Source organism: Vipera berus (assembly GCF_964194415.1).
Source record: "Vipera berus genome assembly, chromosome: 1".
In the NCBI taxonomy this organism is placed as follows: domain Eukaryota; kingdom Metazoa; phylum Chordata; class Lepidosauria; order Squamata; family Viperidae; genus Vipera; species Vipera berus.
In genome coordinates this window covers 201340726-201361204 of record NC_138202.1, presented here as the reverse complement: position 1 = coordinate 201361204, position 20479 = coordinate 201340726, and the positions used below count along the sequence as shown (strand labels likewise).

At 37.5% G+C, this 20479-nt stretch overlaps 1 protein-coding gene across 1 annotated transcript in view; it reads right to left on the bottom strand.

The window, feature by feature from the left end:
- The window catches only part of SEL1L2 (SEL1L2 adaptor subunit of SYVN1 ubiquitin ligase), a gene marked incomplete at both ends in the record, with an annotated part of 32369 nt that extends 22071 nt beyond the window's left edge, over positions 1-10298 (bottom strand). Inside the window, 2 exon segments of the mRNA XM_081343336.1 lie at positions 3944-4028; positions 10142-10298. Coding sequence (XP_081199462.1) covers positions 3944-4028; positions 10142-10298 — 242 coding nt within the window.
- Between the last annotated feature and the right edge of the window lie 10181 nt (positions 10299-20479).

Sequence of the window (20479 nt, the reverse complement as noted above, 5' to 3'; positions counted from 1 at the left end):
GTTTGACCACTGGGGAAAGTGCAAGAAACAGATGTAGGGAAGTGTCTTCATCTCAACAGTCCCTGGGTCTGTTTCTGCCTAGCTTATTGTTATTTAGATAAATCTGTATTTAAGAGGCAAAGGAAATTTATACTGTCTGTCTGTCTCTCATAATTCCATCTCTTTAAGATGTGGATTGGATAGAAGCAACTTTGTGAACTTTTTGTTCAAAAACTGTCTTCATATTTTTTTTTTAAAAAAATATATATTTACTTCAATTATAATCATTGATAGCTGGTCTAATCCATATTTGACATTTAAACCGTCTACATTAGGACCATTTTCTCTTTTTAATGGGATGTTCTGCTACTTAATTACTCAGTATTTGATGCTGTTGGAGAAGGAATAGTTGTGAATTTGCTGGAAGATTATTAGGTTGAGAGAGATTTAAAAAATGTAATGACAGGTGTGGATAAGATAAGAGCCTGGAAAGACTCAGATTCATAGCTCCTACTTTAGTGTTCAGAGTCTGATTATTATGGAGAAAACACTTAGGTTAAACTGCTAATTTAAAATGTGGAGAAATGTGAGAATATGGAGAAGTGCCATATAAAAAAAGATAAGAGGAAAAAAATCAAATCCAACAGCCCAGAGAGAGAGAGAGAGAGAGAGAGAGAGAGAGACAGAGAGGGAGGGAGGGACTTAATGACTAGAATGGATAAGATAAAAGCCTGGAAAGACTTACTTTTATAGCTCCTAATTGTGGGTTCAGAGGCTGACTATTGTGGAAAAAATACTTAGGTTAAACTTTCAGAAAACATCTGCTAATTTAGAATATGGAGAAATGCCATAGAAGAAAAGTAAGAGGGGAAAAAGTCATGCAGGCCTAAGGCAAAACCAGGATAGAATAGAATAAATAGAGTGTTTCCTCTTGAAGGTAGAATATGTACTGAATATGTATTGAAGAGACAGCAATAGTGATTAAAACAGATTTGAAGCAATAGTGAATCCCCACTGAAGATAATCTGGAATTGTGGAGAGGCATATAACATATAGGAGGATAAGAAGGATAAAGGAAAAAAAAGTGAAATGTAAAGTGTTAAGTCGTGGGCTCTGGAGAGCAGGAATGATGACACGAGGCTGAGTACAGAATAACTCATACTTTTATTCTTGCTGGAACTGTACTGAAACTTGGGCCGCAACCAGCCACAATATATAGTCTAGCCCCTAGGTGGCAGCCAATAGGTTTGAACCCACGCTTGCCGCCTGGGGCTGACCAATTGCAGGACCGGAGATGGCCTATCTGGGTTGCTGGACAGCCGTTAGCTCCTCCAGCAACGCATGTGGTCTAACACCTCAAGCCCAATACACAACATAAAGGAAAATAATTAATCTCTAACCTCCTTGCCTCAGCATATTGGTATCTACCACTGCAGTAAGAGTAGAAAGCATATTTGGGTGACTGGAAGAAGACTTAGATCCATGTTGGAGTTGGTCTGAGAAGCAATAACTGAAACCAGGCTGAAAAACAGCTGATATTAATTGAAGGAAAGGTGACATTTCATGTCAGAAACAAAGTTTAATTCTGCACTCAACACAAGTAGGCCTGGCAATATACAAATGAAAAATTAAAGAGCTGGTATGTATGTAGTATGGTATGCATGTAGTTTGAGGAGGCAACTGTTAATACTGTATATTATAAAGGTAAAGGTAAAGGTTCCCCCGCACATGCGTGCTAGTCGTTTCCAACTCTAGGGGCCGGTGCTCATCTCCGTTTCAAAGCCGAAGAGCCAGCGCTTGTCCAAGGACGTCTCTGTGGTCATGTGGCTGGCATGACTGGATGCCAAAGGGGCACGGAGCGCTGTTACCTTCCCACCGTAGTGGTCCCTATTTTTCTACTTGCATTTTTACGTACTTTCGAACTGCTAGGTTGGCAGAAGCTGGGATGAGTAACAGGCGCTCACTCTGCTACGCGGCACTCGGGATTCGACCCGCCAAACTGCCGACCTTCTGATCGACAGGCTCAGCGTCCTAACCCACTGAGCCACCGCGTCCCTTTAATATATTATACTTAGTTACAATTATGACACAGAAATATCATATCCTGATTTCAGATAGCAATCTGATCTCATTAGTGTTTTTTTTAAAATCATGTTATACTATCATATTGTTTGAGAAAAAAACAACCCTAAATTGATGAAAAAAAGACAAAGAGTTTTCAAAAATAAACTATATTTAACCTGAGGCTGAACTTCTATATAATCTCCACAAACAATATGTACAGAAATGATTACAAAAAGTAGGGGATTTATTTTTTTATTTTCTGGCTTTTGACCTTTTGGTCTCAGAGGAATTAGGAGATAGTGGTGTCCCATCCAGGGAGTTAAAGAACAACCTCATCCTAGAAATGTCTTTGTGGATTTGAAATATAAAATTCCTGAATCTGAGAAGTGGAAAGAAACAGCAGGGAAAGACATATAGCTCTTTGTAAGTCTCCAAGCAAGTATCAATTCCTCCATAGTGATGGAGCAATCAGCTGACCCAGCAGAAAGCATACTACCACGGCACTATCCTCCATTGAGGCTGAGTACAGCTAGTGAAAAATTCAGAAAGCTTTGTCAACTTTGACAAGGACTTAGGAGTTACCAAACCCAAGAATTTACAGAAATATTTGAAGACAATAAAAATGCTTTCAATTGTCACAGAAATCAAAGATTGAGGAATAAAGCAGATGGACATGAGGTAGCACTATGTACACTTATTAGTATGCAGTAATGATCCATAAATGATGGTGAATCAAACCCACCGAACCAAGATCTGAGTTCCAGATGCTTCGAGAGAAGATGGGAGTTGTGACTTGGTGCCCAAAATGACAAAAAGGGATATTAGAGAATGTGTCATTTATGAGCCTTTTGACCACTCAGGCAAATGGCAAAAAACAAATAAGGGAAAGGTGCTTTAAAGCTGGTGGAGCTTTCTGTTTCCCTCCCCGCAATTTTTATTTCTCTTCAAGATGTAATTTAGAATCAGTGAGGCTTTCTTATTCTATATATTTCTTAATTAATCTACCATTTACTTCAAATTAACAAATGTCAATTAGCATTCATTGATAGCTGGGTTAAGCCTTTACTCTGCATTCAAAGTGATCTCATTATGAATACTTCACTTTTAATTAACATGTTCTGGTATTTAATATGCAGTATCTGTTTTGGTTCAGGGAACATCTTCTAACTAAAGCTCCTGCTGAATTCAGCTAACACTTGGTACAGACGTATATGAATTTAACGTGTTTGCTAGCAGACTACTTTAGAAATTTAAATTTGTCCCATGGCCTTCCTATGATTTCTTCATATCACTAATATCCCCCAAAGAGGAATAAATAGGTGGTATATACAGTATATTGTCTAGATTCTCCCTTGCCACTATATAATAATTATCCACCCATTGCAAATTCCCTTCTCCCTCATATTCACCAAAGTGAATAGCTCACATTTTAAACACAAATTTAATTTGATTTTAATGGATCTTTGGATCAGAAGGCAAAACAAGGATTTGGTCATATTGTCCTGGTCCATAAATTTTGGCAGGTGTAGGTCTTCTTCTACCTACTAATTCAGCTGACCAAAGTATCAGATTTATTCATATCATTGTTGTATACAGGCATTCTTGAGAAATTTATCTACGTAATTTTCAAAAGCTGACCTTTCATCTTTTGCCACTGATTTGTGTGGTTCCCCTGAACTAAAATAATTTATTATTTAAAATAATTTTGTAGCTTGTCAAATAACTTTTAATAATGTATTATCATTGAATCATTTTAATAACATTTTCCTTGTGGAAATATGCAGTGAAGAATGCACATTTTAAAATTAATGAGTAGTTCTTTTAATAATCAATGGTGTGCCATATTTCCTACTGATATATGTTTGCTCTGCCCTCAAAACAAATGAAATGGGATACTTACTCTTCCTTGCCTTTGTCATTTTTCAAATGTCTCAGTATTTTCTGTCTACTCTGAGAGACACTCTTTTTTTCAACCTCTTCTTTTACTAGAAATTTGACCAGAAAAAAATAAAATCAGATTTGGAACAAATGCCATTTTGGTCATCATAGCAATCTCTCGTGTGTTTGCATGTGCATGAGTGTCTGTCTGTAAGTATTTAATGACCCTATTCCAGTGAAAGCTAGAACTGAACTGAAATACAGATTTCAAATAAAATTTACACATTGAGATATATTTCAAATGTAGTGCATTCAGCGTAATGCAGTTTGTGCTTACAAAAGATAGCTTGCACTGCAGAATCCCATGAAATATTTATAAAGATCTTTTCCTGAAAATCCCAGTCTTTTAATCTACCTACCCTTTAGAGATTAACACTCTCTGAAGCTGTAATAACAGGAAGCAATATGGGCTAGGAATTTTGGCTATACAATAGAATTAGATAAATGGCAGAAATTGTGGGACAGAAACTATAAACTTACAATGTCAACAGCATACAAAGAAAATCTTTATAAAATGTTCTACAGATGGCATCTTTCACCTGCAAGACTAGCGAATATGTACAAAGATAAATATGTTAAATGCTGGAAATGTAATCAAATACCAGGTTCGTATTATCACATGTGGTGGACATGTCCCAAAGCAAAGAAAAATATTGGAATAAAGTACACCTATGGTTGGAAGCAATGATAAAACAACATATAGATTTAAAACCAGAGATATTTTTATTGGGCATGTTACCAGGAAACTACAATAAAGGTAATACTCACTTAGTTTTACATATATTAACAGCAGCTAGGATAGTATATGCACAATTTTGGAAAAATGAAAAAACCCCTACGGAGGAGAATATCATTAAAAAAATACTGGAATACACAGAAATGGACAGATTAACGTTAAACATTAAAGAAAAAGAAGAAACTGAATTCTGCATGACATGGGACTTATTTAATCAATGGTTAGCTGATAAAAACAGAGGTTAGAAAGATGGAAATATGAGAAAATGTGGATTATGTGAGGAAGATTTATAATGGATTAGTAAATACTTTGTTATACAATTAATGTTAATGTGGGAAATACTATTTTTAATAATATGATTTCTACTTTTAGTATATGATATTTTGATAAGATTATTATGAATCTGATTATTATATTCTAATACATATATCTAGACAACACACTGTTCAGTAAAGAACTGGAATTTTTGAGATAACAGCAACAACAACAACAACAACAACAACAACAACAACAACAACAACAATAATAATAATAATAATAATAATAATAATAATAATAATAATAATAATAATAATAATAATAATAATAATAATAAACAGGAACCAATTCTACTGTCCGGTTTCTGTAATTTCTGGTTAATCTTACAACTTGCTCTGTAATTTTTGGCAACTACTCACACACAGTATGGCCATGCCGTCTCTTTTGGATACATGTCCCCTTCTACAAATGCTTTTCTCTCTCAGAAGCATAGACCTCAGTTATTTCCCGTCGGTGATCTACATTTAGCTTGTTATTCCTTCTTATTCTTTTGGGACTTATTTTCCCTTCCACATCTGCTAAGCTTTCTCCCTCTAACTGCCAAAAAAGCTATGGCACAGGAGAGCTATCATCAAATTTCCCAACTTTACTGCATTCTCTTTTGTAAGTGCAGCTGCAGTTACGAAAACTTCAATTTTGTTAGGAGAAATTTACTACCCTGGCCTAATCTGTGACTGAGTCAAAGCTGAAGAAACTTCTGGGATGAGAAGCGAAACGTCTTCAAAGAAAAACAAGAAAGTCCAGTTGCCTCTTGAAAAAAGTACGTTTGGGACAACCATGACCTGGATGACTGAGAATCTCCATAGACACTGAGAACCAAGTGTTTCTCAAGTTAAAATTTGTGCATTATTATTATAATAGGCCTGTCTGGTCTCAGGCTCTTCATGTCACACATAATCAGAGGAGTCTGATTCACACATATTTTCATTAATCAAGTTTAATCTTGGGGAAAAATAGAGTGAGGTTACAAAATCTTGGAAAAAGAATAGGCAAAACCCCCTTTACATCAAACAACAATGATTTTGCTTCCTGAACACTTTTGGACGTATCTTAACAGATTTTTGGCTGCTAATCATGACCTTTAATTTAACTATCATTTACCATTTTATAGAAATTGTCTGTTTCTACATAATGGCAATGTACACTGTGCAGTATCTGTTGACTATACTGCACATATGAAAGAAACATATGAAAACATGGAACTGTTTGTGAAGCACATCCTGCACACCAAGCTGGAATATTTGTGGACATTTAAAAGTAATGGCTCTGCTGCTTGGAATACAGCTTGGGATATACAGGTATTCCTTGACTTACAACAGTTCATTTAGCGGCCATTCAAAGTTACAATGGTACTGAAAAAAGTGACTTATGACTGTTTTTCTCATTTATGATCGTTGCAGCATCCCCATGGTCACGTGATCAAAATTCAGACACTTGGCAACTGACTCATATTTATAACGGTTGCAGGGTCCTGGGGTCATATGAGCGCTTTTTGCAACCTTCTAACAATCAAAGTCAATGAAGAAGCCAGTTTCGGGTAACAACTGTGTTACTAACTTAACAACTGCAGCGATTCACTTAACGACTGTGGTAAAAAAGGTTGTAAAATGAGGCAAAACTCACTTAACAAATGTCTCACTTAGCAACAGAAATTTTGGGTTCAAATGAAGTAGTAATTTTATCTGTACCAAGTACTGATGTTATATGTGCAAATGGGACACCTGTGCAAGAGAGTTGCCTTACATTAAAAATAAATGGCCACTCCAAAAGAATTTGGTTCCAGTTTTCTTTTACTTGTTCTTCTTCCATCTTTAAATTTAGCAGAAATCTATAGTTTCTTAATCAAATTTTCATTTGTTTTTAACAATGTTTGATCAAATGCTGTCTGTTCTTATAGAATCCCGTTGTCTTTAGATCTTTTTCATATCTTGTTTGAATTTGCAAATATGGCCACCATGCCAAATCAATACCTTGTCGTTGTAAATCTTGTCTATCTTTCAATTTTCCTTTGTTATCCAAGATATCTTTATAAGTCACGACTTTATCATAGTTAATTAAATTTGGGTAAGCAAAAGCTTCCATTGTTGAAAGCCATTCAGGTAGCTTAGTATAAATTTTCTCCTTTATTCTTTCCCATTCTAAAAGAAGTACATTCATAATAATAATAATAATAATAATAATAATAATAATAATAATAATAATAATAATAATAATAATAATAATTTTATTATAAAGTGATTTTGAAAATATCTGTGTGTTTTATTCTTCCCGTACCGTAGGAAGGCATGCCAACCAATTTGTAGTTCATGCCCCTCAAGGTACAATAGTCTTTTATTTCTCAGCGTTATCCATTCTTTAAGCCATGGCAAGATAGCTGCTTGATAATATAGTCTCCAGTCCAGGAGTCCAAATCCACCACTATCTTTAGCTTCTTGTAGCATTTTCACTTTAATTCATGTTTTTTTCCCCTTGCCAAATAAATCTCAGTACTGTTGTGTTTAGCTCGTCAAAAAAGATCTTTCCCAATTTTACAGGATCATCTGAAATAAGAAGAATATTTTCGGTAGAATATTCATTTTCACTGTAGCTATTCTTCCTAAGATCTCTTAATGAGTCCAGAGAAAATCACCTGGAAAGCAATCAAGGATGTCATCGAGAATTTTCTTGGAGATTACAGAGCACCAAACTACATCCAGCTGGTTGACAAATTTCTTATAGCATAATACCATGAAACACAACATGTCACTGAAGATTTCTTTTTGCATTCACACTTGGACTTCTTTCCTGAAAATCTAGGTGCAGTTAGTGACAAACATAATGAAAGTTTCCTCCAGAACATTGCCACAATAAAAAAAAATGGTATCGGCCCAACTGTAATCCATCAATGCTGGCTGATAATTGTCGATACTATAGTGAGATGCATCAGACACTGACTACAAATGAAAATCAGCAGCAAAACACTTTTGTCCCTGCTGAACTCATGTGACATATCGGACACATTAGGCAATTAAATACATTAAAAAGCCATTAAAAATTAATTTCATATTTCTCAAGATTCATTCATGATACTGTCATAATGAAATTATATTTGTGTTCAGCTTGAAGTGGCCTATAATCATTATCACCAAAATTTTCTCAGGAAGCAAAACTTTGGGAAAAAATTGTTGTTCAGTTTTATCAATTAATTAAGAGGGATTCTCTGTGAATTGTTTGAACTTATTTGTTAGATTGTTTAACTCGGGGGTCCCTAACCCCTGGTCCGTGGACCAGCACTGGGCCACAGCATGCCAAAAACTGGGACATGCAAACAAGTGAAGCCCCATCTGCGGGATGCAGGGAGCACAAGAAACCACGCCCCTTCTGGTCCATGATCCATGCAGAAATCTCTCTGCACAGAACCGGTCCCTGGTGTCCAAAAGGTTGGAGGCCACTGGTTTAACTGAAAGGCTAATGCTTCTTTTACCAAATAACACTGAAACATTGATCTATTTTTCCAAGTCTTCTCAGCCAGCTGGGTAACCTTTGTAACCAGTTTTCCTCATTCTTAGGAATAAGAAGGCAATGGCAAACCACTTTAGAAAATTCTTGACATGATAAGAGCATAAGCTTCTCCAGGAAGTTGCCTGGAGTCTATACTGACTCAAGGGGACACAAACACCCAGTAGCAGCTAGAAAGGAGACTAGAACCACACAAAACCATTTTGTAAGCAATGATCACATGTAACCAAGGCCAAGTAAAAAGCTTCTGAAACTTCTTTCGTCTGAAAATACTGAATAAGTGATGGTTTAGGATCAATTCAAACTTTATTTAAAACCATAAGGATTGTCCTGCTATTGTTGCAAGAGTATATGCACGTGCAGAGTTGTTGTTTTGTAAGTTGAAAGTTGTGAGGTTGAATAATTCTATTGTTTTCAGCTATTCTGACAATTCTACCATATCGCTGGTTAATTCCACAATCTCTGCATTTCAGTTGTAAATCCTAATATGTTATAATCTTTCCAGTTCCTTCTGAGCTATTTTACTGACATTTGGTGTTGCCACATCTATAAATAAAATGTGCTTTTATTGATTTGTTGTGAGGTCTGGCAGGTCGTGTTCCAGATGTTAGTTTGTCTGAATTCAGAAGTTCCACAACAGTTTTACATGTTCACTCTGGAACACACTTTCAATGTTATGGTCCTACCTATACCTATCAAATTCATATTGATTATACACATTCCAATGCACATTTTTTGCCACAATCTGAGCAGTCTTGCTACAGCTACTTATTAGGTGATCAGTCTTTTCTTTCTTTTTGCATAATCCATATTGCTGTTTTCAGGGTTTTTATTTTTTTTTAAAAATGGCATTGATTGCCAGTGCTTATATCCTGGGGCTGCAAATAGCAATCTTTCCTTCTCTTTCCTAATGGATCAATCACAAGCCTTGCCATATTTTGCTACTATTCACACTGCCTTCAATTTCTTTCAGGTTTTGACTATGCAGAGGTTTGATTTTTTCCAGTTTCATTATTCTAATTATTCAGTTTTGGATGTTGCCTTTCATTCTATCACATTCAAAACCTTTCCCCCTGCAGACATTTATTAGCATTTTCTCTTTGCTTGCTTTTATGTAGTCATTTAAGTCTCCCACTGTCTGCTTTTCTTACAACAAACCACAACAACCAATATCTTCGGGGGATAAATAAAAAAAATCTACGTCATTTTGAAGGTGAAATAGAAGATACAGTACATTTTCCCAAGTTTTCAGATTGTGTGATCTAAAGCAACTAGCTCAACATCCATTCATTTAGTGACCATTCAGAGTGATGATGATGATGATGATGAACAAAGGGATTTGTGACTGATCCTTGAAGTGCTATCTGTTGCAATGTGTAATAGTCTCCCTGGTTGTCAGCTTGGAAGGTGAGGAAGAGCCAGCGCTGGGGAGATCAGAGAGGAGGAGTTGAATCCTAGTGCATACTGAGCCAAGCAGAGAGAAGTGCAACAGAGGTCGGCGAGGCTACTCATGAGGAGGCAGCCTTGCCCCTCCTAATGAAGCACACCCGTTGGTGCCTATTTAGCTTGGCATTAGGGGCCTGAGAGTTGTTGGAGACAACTGTTCACTGTGTGTGCTCTGGACTTCCTTGAACTCATTGATGTCTTTGGGCCTTGACCCTTGGACTTGTTGTCCTCCTTGTGTTTGGACTTGTACTGATTTCTCTGTGCCTTGACTCTGTGACTCCTTGCTGGTTTCCTCATGCTTGGGACAACTTCCTGTCATTGTTAGACTTTGACTTTCACAAACTTTCTTGAGAGCAGCTTCCAAGCAAACTGCACTTGCAGGCAGAACTTAGAGAATGACAAAGGGTCTTGCAGGTGTGGAATAAACATGTTAAATTCTCTCTTTGTGTGTGCGTGTGTAGAGTGGTACAGGACACAGTGCCTCCAAGGTGATTTGAACAAAATTTAGGCCCACCTGGGCCACCGACATTGTGGCTGTCTATCTAATTGCTGCTGCCAGCTGCTCCTGAAAGAAAGAAGCCCAGCATACTAAACAAGGCTTCAGTTACACCAGTGTGAAAAAAAATGCCAGGCTAGAAGGCTGGAAGACAGTCCAGGGTGGCCCTGGGAAGAGCATGAGTGAAGACCTGGCTGGCACACCAGTGGAGGAGGTAAATGGAGGCCCTGGTTAGCATGTGAATGAAAACCATGCCCAGCACACAACAGAAGCCCCAGCTGCACTGTAAAGAAAGGTAGTGAATTAGTGCTTGGTGAAGTGGGCGCAGCCGGTTGCCAGGCTGGGCAATGAGGGCAAGTGGTAGTAGCAGGTAGGAAGCCAAAAGGGCAGAGATGTGGGGGAGATAGGCCTTTGGAGGGGGATTTTAAGAGGAGGCAGTCCCTTACTTTACCTTACCTTACCTTCCTGAGGCTGGAAGCTGAGAGGAATCAATCTGGGAATGGCTTGGATCAGGGTGGGTCTTAATCTAAGGCAGGGGTGTCAAACTCAATTTCATTGAGGGCCGCATCAGCATTGCAGTTGCCCTCAAGGGGCGGGTGGGTATGGCCAGGGTGGGCGTGGCCTACTGGGTGGGCGTGGGTAGAGTGTGTATGGCCTACTGGGTGGGCGTGGCCAGCTCTACATCGTTTGCATCAAGGGTGCCTATGGGGGACTGGGCAGGAGTGGGACAGATCTCAGGTTCTCTGGCAGAAGGAGGGTCTCTGGGCCAGGGCCAAGGCATGCGGGCTGTTCCCTCACTGTTTCCAGGATGGCTTCACGGGCCGCATGAAACCACTTCATGGGCCGGATCTGGCCCCCGGGCCTTGTGTTTGACATATCTGATCTAAGGATTGCTGGGATTCACTAAACAACAGCAATCAGGACTGTTGGGATTGTGGTTGCTAAGCGATGAGGTCATGTGATATTTTGTTTTAGAACCCGATCGCTTAGTGACAGAAATTCTGGTCCTAATTTCTATTGTTAACCATTTGCATGTCTTATAATCTGTCCATTGACTTTTCTCTATTTATAAACATTTTGTCAAGGTACACACATGCATCTACTCATTCTAATTGTTCATTATTTATAGATAACCTATCATTCCATCTTCCCTGTCAAAAAAACCTGTGTTGATCTTTGATATATTTATTTTCAAATCCATACTCCTCATTACATTCTACACTGTTTTCACAAGTAATTTTGTTGTCAACCAACACTATGGCATTGTCTACATTGAAAAGCACATGGATTTTCATCCATCAAATATCTTTAACATCACTACAAGCATTTTTTACATATTTACCCATAAATAAATTAAACATGCAGACGTTACTCATTCTTTTCTTATTCACTGCTTAAAGCTGAACACTTTGATAAGTATTCTTTTTTATTGTTAGGTATGCTTTATAATCATTTTACACTAATCACTTTCAGCAAGCAATCTTAATCTCCATATTCATTCAAGATATCATTATTCAAGTCTATTTGTTTTATTATATATTTGCTCTAAATAGACAAACATAATAAATTTTCATACTTTTCATACATTTCTCAGTCACCTCCTGGAGTAAGAATCTGGTTTGCTTGTTCATTCCTTACATTTCTTCAGACAAAAAAAATGCCTAACATCTTTCTGGGTATAGATTACAGCTAATCTCTGTTATTTTTGCTTTCATTTTTCATAATTTTCTCTTTACTATACACCAAAACAATAACTGTCTTTCTTCCAATGTTCAGGCACAGTCATCACACACATTAAAGAATTGTCATTGCCATTCCTAAGCAAATTTATATTTTAACATGTCTGCATTTAAACTATCCAGTTATACTTACAGTCTTAATGATTCAACTTGTCCCTAGCATTTCTGATTTCCTCTTTGGCTATTTTTTTTTGAGAAACTAATATTTATAGCATTAGTTTCAATTTTACTTTTTACATGTTAGTATTATTTCCATGTAAGTCTCTAGAATTCTTCTAGCATTCAATTTCATCCCAAATCATTTCATCACTTTGTTTTTTTCAATTCCATTCCTTCTTCCATTTGTTTCCTTGTTTAGCCCTTTTATATTTTTAAGAATTATGTTTTAATTTCCATTAGAATTGTTCTGCATTTTCTCCTTCCATGTCTTTCTTCCTTTCCTTTTTCTATTACTCCTTCTTATGTGGATGATATTTTCTCTTCTTGCAATTATTTTGTTATCATGTCCATTTCTTTCAAGATTGGCTTTTGACACTACTCACTGCAATGCAACTGTATACAGATTCCAATAAGAAGTTTTAATATGGAGATTAGGAGTAACGTACAGAATCTTGGATATTATATTAGGAACTTCCAGCCCTTGTTTTAGTGAGTTCATTAAGACAGGATCTCTTTGAATATTTTTAATTTCTTCCTGGGCTTTTTGCAGCCTAAACTGGGCTTCCACATGAGATACATTATTAATTAATTTTTCTCCCACCTAGCTCCAATACGTCGCGCAATGTCACGTGACACCGCGAGTTTGACACCCTCTCCTAATCACTCACAATGGCCACAATGTAATGGTCTGTTACCTATTCAATACTCTTCCCATCCTTCACTCTTTTTTTGCCAATATCTAATCAGAAACACTTAAAATCAATGTATATGCAATGTCTATTATATGTGTGAATGGGCTCATATTTTGTCTTAGAAACAGAATTTTAAAACAGATATCCTCTCCCCCGGTCACCATTCTCATTGAAAATGGCCCTCTCATCTCTCATCTCCTTCCCTTACCCCCATTCATGTCAACTGACAAAACCATTTAAGCATATTCATCTGGAAGGTTGCAGTTTTTCTCAGAATTCATCTGGTTTACAATTCATCGGAGAGCTACATGCCAATGGATTCCTATTTTCATACAAACCTATATTTTCTTTATTTCTTTATTGGATCTATAAGGCCACCCAACTCAAACAATATGACGTACAACAAAAAACAAATAATAAACCGAAAAGAGCCATGTAATGTTAAAACATAACATGTATAAATTATAAACATGAAATACAGAATATAACCTGCTAACCCCAGCATTAATATAAAAAGAACCAGAAGGAAATCCACCCAAATAGCCCAAAATGCCTGGAGAAAAATCCAGGTTTCAACAGCTTTCCTAGAGGTAAGCCAAGATGGGAACTCTTATACATACTTATTACAACCTAAATCATACCATTCATATTTGTGACATGCCTTTTAGGTGTTTCATTCATAATTAAACTTATTCATTATACAGGCTCCCAACTCATACATAGTGATTACAGGTGGTGTACAATATTAAAAATCCAGTTAAATATCCCTATTCCAAGTAAAACCCCTGGATGAATTGGGACAGGCTCATGAAAGTCATGGTTTCCATGAACTCCAGAGCTATTTCTGGCCCCACCTCCAGGGAAGGAAAATTGAAGCCCCCCAGAATTATAAACCTGGGGAACTCCATTGCTGATTCTGCAGTATGACCTAAGAGATCATGTAGAGAGGCAGTTATGCAGCAGGGAGGCTGGTACAATAGCAACAATCCAACCCCCCCCCCCGATCCCTAGGAAAAGGGTTTTAGAGCTGGGAACCATGGAGCAACGCCCCTGGTAGCAACCAGAGATTTTCTAATGACAACAACAATACCGCCCCCCTTTTGTGCTGTCTAGGTTGATACCACACCCAATACCCAGCTGGGAACATTTCTGAGAGAGGGATCCCTTCTTCTGGGAATAAGAGAAACCATGTTACAGACTGGCATTTAAAAGCACCAGTTTAAACCTGGGCAACTGTTAGTCTGCTGACAAATGAGCTGAGCCCAAAGGGGCTGGAATGAGAACTCAGTACAAAGCATTAGACTTGTCTTCCCAACAAGCAGACAGCCGCATCTCCCACAATTATATCTCCCCATACCTGACAACACTGAGATACTGCGAGCCACCTTATTCACCCCACTAGTCTCTCCATCTCACATCCTTACCTTCACCTCTCACTCTCAAACCCTTCCCCCACACCCTAATCTAACTACATGCTTTAGAAGATAGAGAAGGAAATCTATCAGGCACTGTAGCACTCAGCTATCAGCCATAACTGCATGTATTCATCAACTCCATTCTATAAGAACAGATCACCTTCATTCAGACCTATTCCCTCCTAGCCCTTTGTTAAATTTTAGAGATAAGACATAACCATTTCTTTCATTTTACTTGTTAATTCATGCTCTTTACTATATATTCTTCTTATATTTCAAGACACAATTGTTCAAATGCCATCTCCATCACCAGATGGACTCTTAGATATAGGCCTCTACCCCTTATCATGGCTTTGAGCATTCAACAGTTGTTAATAATACAGGAAAAAAAATTGATTTACAGACTAATGGTGAAATAAAGTAGAATTTTGTTAAATCCAAATGGGGTTTTTTACCCATGCATTTTAACACTGTTTTTGACAGGGAAGATGGGAATGGGAATTTATGCATGCATATTTTATGTAGTTTATACAGTTTATGGATGGGCATAACCATAGAGTATGAGAACAGATTTTCTCTGTTATATCCAACTCCACTAAACTAAGGTCTGCTTACTGTATCGTAAAAGTGTAGATTAGAGACCACCAACCTTGAAGTGACATTATTACCTTGGGTTGGAAAAGAAACTTGCACTGCTGCTCTTTGGATAATGTTCAGGATCTCCTGTAAAATAGTTTATACTTAAGTCGTTTTTCAATATTGAAAGAATTTGACCTAGAAACTGTTTCATGATACATACCATGTTTCCCTGAAAATAAGATCCAATTGGAAAATAAGCCCTAGCATGATTTTTCAGGACGCTCGTAATACAAGCCCCACTCTAAAAATAAGTGCCAGATAAGATCATCAGCTAGAGACACATTTACTACCGTATTTCCCTGAATATAAACCCTAACCAGAAAATAAGCCCTAATGCTTCTTTTGGAGCAAAAATTAATATAAGACCTGGTCTTATTTTCGAGGAAACACTGTATTTACATGATGGTAACTGCTTGCATTCTTTCTGTTTTCTACATACAGTATATACAATGTGACTGTGGGGTGCCACATTAATGGTATACAAACTGATTTGTTTTTAAAACAACATTGTACAGGATTAGTCTGCTGAGCTAATGTGTATGGCAATATTCAGTTCATTGAATATTGGCACTGAAGTGCATACTGTAATGTGTGTTACATTATCAATGACAAATAAAGGAAAAAGACCCCAATAATTCCAACTGATTTTTAAGTAGTTGTTGCAATACTAAGCTTTCCACACAAACGACTAAATAGGATTTGAGTGGCCTGACCTATCACATACTGCTTACATCTTTGCAAAACATGCTGTGTTAGCTATATCTGTAAACCATGCTTGCCAAGACTGCTTCCCTTTTGTTTTGCAGAAAATAAAAACTTTTTAGGGCTTTACTTCATTTTTGCCTCTAAAAGTAGCATTTCACAGTTACACAAAAAAAGTATATTTCTGTCATTTTTTTAAAATTCCATTTATATCCCGCCCTTCTCCGAAGACTCAGGGCGGCTTACAAGCTTAGCAGTAGCCTTCATTCTATGTATATGCCTGCTTATTAGGGCTTTCACACACACCCCAAGCGGCATTATTACAAAGTCAGCTTAATTGCCCCCAACAATCTGGGTCCTCATTTTACCTACCTCGGAAGGATGGAAGGCTGAGTCAACCTTGAGCCTGGTGGGATGTGAACCTGCACTAATTGCAGGCAGCTGGTGTTACTTAAGGAGGCATTAGCCCACTGCTCCACCAAGTAACTCAAGGAAGAACACATATAAGCATCTTTTATCCCCAATTTAGATTCTTCTTTGAATGAAATGACTCACTTTGCAGCAGATTCTTTTTTCCTAGAAACAATGTACCAGAATATGAAAAAAAACCCAATTCTTTAGATGCATCACCTGTCATTTAGGCTGGGAAAAAGTAAAATTAACTTTACCATAGACAGCAAAGCCATGCTTAATGAAAAAAGATACTGTAATCCAGGGGTCTGCAACCTTGACAACTTTAAGACTTGTGGACTTCAGCTCCCAGAATTCCTCAGCCAGCTATGCTAATCAATGAATAAAACAATTGTTTAAACAACTGAGCAGAGTAAGTTCTGCAGTCCTTTTGCATAAATAATTATTACTGGGTTCACTTGAAACAACAGGTGGTAGCAGCAGGCCATTCTTTTCTAGGCTCAGAGGTTAAACAGAGTCATAACTACAGTACTGTAATTAGTATTGAGTTAGGACACCACCAGAGAATTCATGATCTTGGACTAGGAAGTCAAAAGCATCTCAGAAGAAGGCAATGGCAAACTATCTTGGTAAAAATTGCAAAAACAAAAAACAAAAACCCCAACCCCCCCAAAAAAAACATCCTTATATGGATGTATCCATGGAATCACCATGAAACAAATTTACCAATTTATCATTACCATTAAAACTGATACACTTTTGGAAACTCAAAACTTTTGGTCAAATAAAGTCGTTCCTTCTACATGGATTCATCAGTGATGATAAATAAATGGAATCCAATCATAACATGGTATTTGCAAGAGTTAGTGATCTAACTACATTTCCTTTAGTACACTAATTTCATTTTCCAAGTGCATCCTTTCTCCTTCTTGGAAATAGGTTTCATGATATATATATATATATGTCCATGGGTTTGCAGGTGGAAAAAGGGTTCAGGAAATACAGCCTCATCTTTTCTTCTATAGGTGTAAAATAAATAAATCAAAATAAATTTGGAGTTATAAACATATTCTTCAGATGGTTTTGAAAGTAATCTATAAAGGAACAACAAAAACCAGACTGATTATTGATTTACATGTGTACAATGTTATAGTACCATTTTTAGGTAACATATGTTCTCTATTCTTATTTTGCCTGGTTTTGTTACAAAAAGAAATGTATTTCTATTTGTGGAAGAAATGGAAGAAACCAAGTTTTTATTACTAAAGAAAAAGAAAGTCACTGACTCTGTAGTTCTACTGCTGAACTTCAATGCACAGAAATCCAGTGAATTTTAAGTATAAAGGGGAGACAGAATAAGGTATACAATATAAATAACAATTATACATAAATCAAATGAGTTGTCTCTCTCTCTTCACCTAGTGTAATGGTATGTGGGAATGACCTTGGGACACAGGAGTAACAATCAGTCTAGGCAAGAGGCTAATAAATGAAATTTGAGTCTGAAAAAAAGGGGGGGCGAAAACTCAGAAGGGAGCTGTTTTGGGGACAGTAATAAGGAGGGATATGAGGATTACTTTCAGATTTGCAGAATTCTGTTAATGTAATCTTACAATAAAGATGGAGCTAGTACTCCTAGGTGTGCTTCTTGTCCAGATTACTTGGCAGGACTGACAGACAGGACATTCTTGACTTTTATTAATGGGATAGGTAAAGCTCCCTGCGCTGCAGTTATGCAGTTACTTTGGGCAGATGGGAAAGAGATAAGAGGTAAAATAACCTTTATTGTCACTTTTTCTGTGTACACACTGGCACACATTAAAAGTGAATTCTCTCCCAAAAGAGAGAGAATGTGTATGTATGAATGTATACATGTATATACATACATGTATGTCTATATGTATACCCATATCCATGTATATATGTATGTATATATATATGTGTGTATAGGTAAAGGGAAAGGTTCCCTGGCACATGCGTGCTAGTCGTTTCCGACTCTAGGGCCCTGTGCTCATCTCCGTTTCAAAGCTGAAGAGCCAGCGCTTGTCCGAGGATGTCTCCGTGGTCATGTGGCCAGCATGACTAAACGCCAAAGGCGTTACCTTCCCACCGTAGTGGTCCCTATTTTTCTACTTGCATTTTTACGTGCTTTCGAACTGCTAGGTTGGCAGAAGCTGGGACGAGTAACGCGCTCACTCTGCTACACGGCACTCAGGATTTGACCTGCCAAACTGCTGACCTTCTGATCGACAAGCTCAGCGTCCTAACCCACTGAGCTACCGCGTATGTGTGTGTGTGTGTGTGTGTGTGTGTGTGTGTGTGTGTGTGTATATATATATATATATATATATACACACACACACATATGTTAAATGCTTGTTAACTATTTAGATTACATTGCTAGGCCCCAAAAATGGGACAAATCTTTATTTCCTGTTTCAGCCTAACCGAAGGCCATCGACAGGCAGTAGTCACAACAGTGACAGCTGTTAATCTAAATAGTTAACAAGCATTTAACACATATCTCCCTTCTCAGCTAACAAAGTGAGATAGAGCTTGTGGCCTAGAGGTTAAAATAACTGCCTAATGTGCAATCAGCCCAGGTTCGAATCTCAGAAGGGTATGGCTGACTGATGAAAACAAATAAGTTTGAAATGCATATCAGTCTCCCTTTAATTCTTTGTTAGCAATCTAAAAAAAATTACACACACACACACACATATATATATATATATATATATATATATATATATATATATATATATATATATATATATATATATATATATATATCCATACCTATACATACACATATGCTGTATATGTACATATTTATACATACACAGAGATATACATACATATTTATACATATATACACATACATACATGCATCACAGTTCAGAGCCGTGGTGGCCCAGTGTTTACAATGCAGTATTATAGACAAAGCCTGAATTCCACTGCCAAGAATTCGATCCGGACTGGCTCAAGGTTGACTCAGCCTTCCACCCTTCTGAGGACAGTAAAATGAGGACCCAGATTGTTGGGGGACAAGATGCTGACTCTGTAAACCGCTTAGAGAGGGCTGTAAAGCATTGTGAAGTGGTATTACAGTAAATCTAAATGCTATTGATATTACTATTTTGAAGACATAGCAGAAAAACAAGTCTTGAGAGTTAACAAAGTTGATACTATATGGTACAAAGCTAGTTGTTCTGCTTTGGCTGCCACGAAACCTCATCCCAGAAGGTAACAAATAAAACAGGTCATGGAGAGGATGTGTAGTGTCCCTGACAGTATTGTGGACTCTGGCCAAGCAGTGCTTATATGCTATGTCCTGGATAGTAGGGAGGGAACTTCCAATAATCTTTTCTGCCATCCTCACCACTCTCTGCACAGCCTTCCTGTCCAAAACAGTAATACTTCCAAACCAAACAGTAATACAGTACAACAGGATGCTTTCAATCTTCCCTTTATAGGAAGGGGTAAAGACAAGAAAAAGAAGATGTGCCTTTCTCATATGATGGAAAAAATGCAGGTGCTTCTGCACCTGCTTCACCAGTGTCTCACTGTTGAGTGATGAAGCTAGCCTACTCATTAGCTGCATACTCAGAAACTGGATACTATTAACCACTTCCACAGTTGAATCATTAATACACAGAGGTGTATGGCTGCCCCTGCCTTTTTTGAAATCGACAAAGATCTCTTTTGTTTTTCCTACACTTAGAACCAGGCAGTCCACCAAAGCCTCTACCTCCTCCCTGTAAGCACTGTCACTGTCATCCTGAATACGGCCCGCTATTGTTGTGTCATCCGCATGCTTCACAATATGGTTGTTGTGTCATCTGCATGCTTCACAATATGGTTGGTAGCAAACCTTGCACAAAAGTCATGGGTCAACAGGGTGAACAGTAACAGATTTAGGACACAGAATCTGTGGTCAAGAAAATGGTGTTAGAAATATTAGTCCCACCTCACACACACTGGGGCTTCCTCTGATGTTATGATTCCATTCCAGACCCTGAAAGGACGGTTAAGCACTTGCTCATAGCGTTGAAAAGATGGCAGAGATTGGTTGTATCCAAGCATTAATTTGTGACACCTTATTCAGAAACCAGTCACTGCCTAGTAGTTGAATACAAGCACAGTGTACTTTATTATTGTTGATTACATATATATGCCAGATTTTCATATAGCAGTCTATTCACTTTTCACGTAAACTTTGAATTCAGCAGGTGGCTATTTTAAAA